The 5,445-nt window shown below is 42.8% G+C and overlaps 1 protein-coding gene across 1 annotated transcript in view; it reads left to right on the forward strand.

Annotated features, from left to right (window-relative positions):
- Positions 1–3,390, forward strand: part of POMC (proopiomelanocortin) — an 8,550-nt gene extending 5,160 nt beyond the window's left edge. The window contains exons 2-3 of the mRNA XM_072407209.1: positions 1,774–1,918; positions 2,408–3,390. Of these exons, the coding sequence (XP_072263310.1) occupies positions 1,790–1,918; positions 2,408–3,070 (792 nt within the window). The 5' untranslated portion in view covers positions 1,774–1,789 and the 3' untranslated portion in view covers positions 3,071–3,390. The remainder of the gene's footprint in view (positions 1–1,773; positions 1,919–2,407) is intronic.
- Positions 3,391–5,445: the final 2,055 nt, after the last annotated feature.

Consider the following 5,445-nt stretch of genomic DNA (forward strand, 5'->3'; position numbering starts at 1 on the left):
GCTTCCATTTCACTTTAGAATTAAATTCATCTCCTGTGCTTTGTCTTCAAATCCCCCCACAGCTCTTGTCCCACTTACCTTTCTGAACTAACCGCTCTTCGCTCCTCCAATGACCTACTAATGACTTCCTCACTCATAACCTCATCACATGCACGGATACAAGACTTCTCTAGAGCTGCCCCAGTCTCTGGAATGGTCTCCCCATCCTATTTGGCTTCCTCCTACTTTCTGCTCATTTAAAACCCAACGCTTCAACCTCACCTACCCATCTTCTTCTGTCTCCTAACCCCTCACTACTTCCCACCATTCCATATCCCCCTCCTATTGTGTGATACTTCCCCCACCTCATAGATTGTAAGCTCCTGAAATAATTATTAAATCCCGTTTATTATTATTAATAATAATAATAATAATAATAATAATAATAATTTATTTATAATAACTTATAATGCCTCAATAATAACTAAAAGGAATATGAAGCTGTATTGCTGACCTCTTTCTGAAATCATGGCTGACGCGTTTTGCTGTCTGCTATACTCTGAATGCACTTTTTGCTTTTTTATTTATTCCTTCCCTGTGTCTACAATTTGCGTGGTTGTTTTTAAATATTTATTTTGAATAAATATTATTCATATAATATTTTGCACTTATTTATCAATAGAGTATTGAATGATAATTAAGTACCAAAAAAAACAATATCTAACTACCAGTTAATACACAGTACACACGTATTTTGATGTGGTCCAAATTTATTGGGGGACCCAACAGCTCGCCTTGAACAGGGGCAATTTTTCCCTCACCCTCACCTTCAATGATAGGATGTCAAAATGAGCAAAAAATGATGTTTCTGGTAAGTCATGTATTTATTATCCTCATTTGGATGCAATCATTGAAAATGAAAATAAATAAAAAAAAAACATAAAGTACAAATACAATGGGCTTTATTTAGAAATGATTCCCCCAGTCAATTCCTCTGAAATTTGCTCACCAATGGTCGTATCTCTCTACAGATCTCCTATTAAAACAATGAATAGTACTGCCACCTAGTGGCCAGAAGTGAACAGTTGTGACAATACAAATTGAATAGGAAACTAATATTATCAGCAGATCGAATAGGGAATCATTTCGGTTTCTTTGATCCAGGGGCATTGCAGAACACAAAAAGAAACAGAGAAGTCATCAGTTTTTAATAAAGTATTATAAGCAGAAGTCATTTTTTGTTCAAAGTCTCCCATGGAAAATAAAGCCGAACAACCTTCATGTATGTGTACCTTCAACTACCACAATTGCCTTTTCTTACAATTCAGCCAATGTATTTTATTCATATGTTTTTCTGTTTTCAGTACACAGCAGCCAGCTATTCCCCCTCTTTTATATTACCAGCTGGTTTACCCAAGCGCTTTTCCAATGTGAGCAATGGTCGTTGCAAGGAATGGCCTTATGTTGTAATAAGCTTTTTCATTGGCTGGTGGTTGTCAGACGGTGGGACTGCCGGTATCAACTTCTAGCCAATAAGAATGCTTATTACTGAAAGGGTGCAAGGAAAACTCTTTGAGTTGATGAGTAGAAGGATAACCCAAGTGCAGAGGATGGAAAGTGAAATAAGAGACATCTATTCTAAGCCAGAAGTGTTCAATGTGATGATTTTTCTGTTTTTGTGTGTGTGTGTGTGTTAGCCACTAAATTGCATATTAATTGCTCTATCTATTAGGAGAATTCTCTGAAAAAATAAATAAATCATTAACTCCTTCATGTCTTTGTATTGCTTCACAGCTTTTTGGTCGGGAGAATGTTGCAGCCAGTCTGGAGCTGTATCCTGGCAATACTTGGAGTGTTCATTTTTCACGTGGGAGAGGTTCAGAGCCAATGTTGGGAAAGCAACAAATGTACAGACCTTAGCAGCGAAGATGGCATTCTGGTAAGGAGAAGCTTCTTATCAAACATAATACAACTTGTCAACTTTGCAATTGTTTTTTTATCAATATCTAGGCTCTTCAGGGGTGGAGCTTAGCTAATGGGTGTGGTTTGTCCAAATAAGGGAAAGGAGGTCTTAAAACATATAACAGCCAAGTGCTCATTGCTCCTAGTAACTTCTGGAAGAACCCTAGGGTTCAACTGAAACATTTCACCATGGGGTCTTGCCATTTAATTTATTTTCTGAGCTAAATGTTGGCTCCAATAAACCTAGCTATAAATCGTAACCTATACACTTTCTGATAAAGAATTGTTTCCTAACTAAAGAGGTGACAACCCAAACTTAATGTTTAGAACATTTTGACACATTGTAATGTAATTTGCACATTTTGATTTGTAAATATTAGACCTTATTCTTCATGGAAGGGGATGTATATATAGACTGTTACAATTCATGGAATATCTGACCCTTCCAATCCTTTTTTCCTTGCAGGAATGCATCAAAGCATGCAAGATGGACCTCTCCGCAGAGTCCCCCGTCTTTCCTGGCAATGGCCACATGCAGCCCCTGTCCGAAAACATAAGAAAATACGTCATGAGCCACTTCCGCTGGAATAAATTTGGCCGAAGGAACAGCACTGGCAGTGAAAACAACAACAATAACAATAATAACAACAATCCAGGTTACAAGAGGGAAGATATCAGCAATTACCCCATATTCAACCTATTTCCTGGCAGCGACAACCAGGATGGACCAATGGAAGAGGCTGCGGATAGGCAAGACAACAAGAGGTCTTATTCCATGGAGCACTTCCGATGGGGGAAGCCTGTTGGAAAGAAAAGGAGGCCAATCAAGGTCTTCCCTACAGATGCTGAAGACGAATCCTCAGAAAGTTACCCCATCGAGCTGAGAAGAGAGCTCTCTCTAGAGTTTGACTATCCTGATACCAACTCCGAAGAAGACCTAGATGATGGGGAGCTGCTGGATAGCCCAGCTAAAAAAGACCGGAAGTACAAAATGCACCATTTCCGATGGGAGGGACCCCCCAAAGATAAACGCTACGGAGGATTCATGACCCCCGAGAGAAGCCAGACACCTTTAATGACTCTTTTCAAGAATGCCATTATTAAGAACGCCCATAAAAAGGGCCAGTAAGGGGTAGACGCTCCTGTCTGGCCCCCAGGGAAACCCAACGTGTCCCCCATTCTGGATTCCATTGTTCATGATCAACTCTTACTGGCCCAATGTAGTTAGCTTTCTCCCGACCCCAAGTTTAAGTTCTTTCTCACATAAGTAGAACTGTACTATACAAAGCCTAGAAAGATTGACCTATAGCAGCATTGTACATAGGGAAGAGGTAGATGTTTCTATCCGTCGATCTCTAGTTTTTGATTTGCTAAATTATTTTCATATCTGACGAAAAAAAAATGTACAATACTGTAAATGAAACGGAAGAATAAACGTTTACAATCTTACTGGCTACCAGTCTGTTCCTTCTTTGTGTGTCAGGGCACAATAAAAACACAATATGGTTCATATCAGCCATCCATAAACATTTCCCCATAGGGTATTCCTTTAACCCTTCTTGGGGTATTCCTGAGTGTGGTTCAGGGGTTCATTTTCAGCACCAAAGTGGTAACCCCGAGCCACACTCATAGCTTACCTGGTCCTCCGAAGATGCCCGCCCGGCATCTGTGTTCCCTGGTCTCGCGTCCCCGGTGTGATCAATGGAATGCGTGAGCGTGCGGGGGTGGTGCACACGGGGCCATAACCTGGCGGGAAATTTAAAACAATGTACCGCTTTGACATGCAAACTTACTGACCGCCAGGGAGGATAAACACCCGGAAAGCAGTGGGAATTCCTGCTGATCTTCCATAAATAAAGACTTTAAACTAGCTGTCTTTGCAGATTTTGTTCATCCGAACCTGCAGAAAGTGAATGTTTGTGTTTATAGGTTTTTGTGTGGTAAGTGGGCAGGGAGCTCAGCTCATAAATATCAGTGATGGTAAAGTTATTAAATCAAGCAAAAGGGAATACTATAGAACAGCCATTATTATTATTATTATTATTATCAAACAGGATTTATATAGCGCCAACATATTACGCAGCGCTGTCCATTAAATAGGGATTGCAAATGACAGACTAATACAGACAGTGATACAGGAGGAGAGGATCCTACTCCGAAGAGCTTACAATCTAGTAGGTGGGGTCTTCTCAACCTTGTTACCCCTAAGGAACCCCTAAAATAATTTGCAGGACTCAGGGAACCCCAACTAAAAGCAAATTATTGGGGGTCAATATGAAAAAGCCTCCTAAATTGATGGCTAGTGGTAAGCATTAATCCCCCCTACAGTGGAGGCTGGAATACGGCCGCTATGAACAACTAAAAACAACAATAAAGTCATGCAGCTGGTTCTGCCAAATAGAGTCGGCCCCAGAACTATGCTGGTATCATCGTCTGGGGGGTGGAGGAACAGACAGACAGCACACACAGCAGAGACAGACAGACAGCACACACAGCAGAGACAGACAGCACACAAAGCAGAGGGACAGACAGCACACACAGCAGAGACAGACAGACAGCACACACAGCAGAGACAGACAGACAGCACACACATCAGAGGGACAGACAGCACACACAGCAGCGACAGACAGACAGCACACAGGTCAGAGGGACAGACAGACAGCACACACAGCAGAGGGACAGACAGGACACACAAAAGAGGGACAGACAGCACACACAGCAGAGACAGACAGACAGCACACAGGTCAGAGGGACAGACAGCACACACAGCAGAGGGACAGACAGGACACACAAAAGAGGGACAGACAGACAGCACACACATCAGAGGGACAGACAGCACACACAGCAGAGACGGACAGACAGCACACACAGCAGAGACAGACAGCACACACAGCAGAGGGACAGACAGGCAGCACACACAGCAGAGGGACAGACAGCACACACAGCAGAGACAGACAGCACACACAGCAGAGGGACAGACAGCACACACAGCAGAGACAGACAGACAGCACACACGTCAGAGGGACAGACAGCACACAGGTCAGAGGGACAGACAGACAGCACACACATCAGAGGGACAGACAGCACACACAGCAGAGACAGACAGACAGCACACACGTCAGAGGGACAGACAGCACACACAGCAGAGGGACAGACAGCACACACCAAAGAGGGACAGACAGACAGCACACACATCAGAGGGACAGACAGCACACACAGCAGAGACAGACAGACAGCACACACAGCAGAGACAGACAGCACACACAGCAGAGACAGACAGCACACACAGCAGAGACAGACAGCACACACAGCAGAGGGGCAGACAGCACACACAGCAGAGACAGACAGACAGCACACACAGCAAAGGGACAGACAGGCAGCAAACACAGCAGAGGGACAGACAGTACCCATATTTGTGTGCTTTTTTTGTATTGTTACTCATTTTTCCTCTTTCATTTTCCTTTTTAGGTTGTTGTGTTTTCTATTTTCATTTGCTTTTTATTT

The sequence above is a fragment of the Pyxicephalus adspersus genome, chromosome 4, assembly GCF_032062135.1.
Source record: "Pyxicephalus adspersus chromosome 4, UCB_Pads_2.0, whole genome shotgun sequence".
NCBI lineage: Eukaryota > Metazoa > Chordata > Amphibia > Anura > Pyxicephalidae > Pyxicephalus > Pyxicephalus adspersus.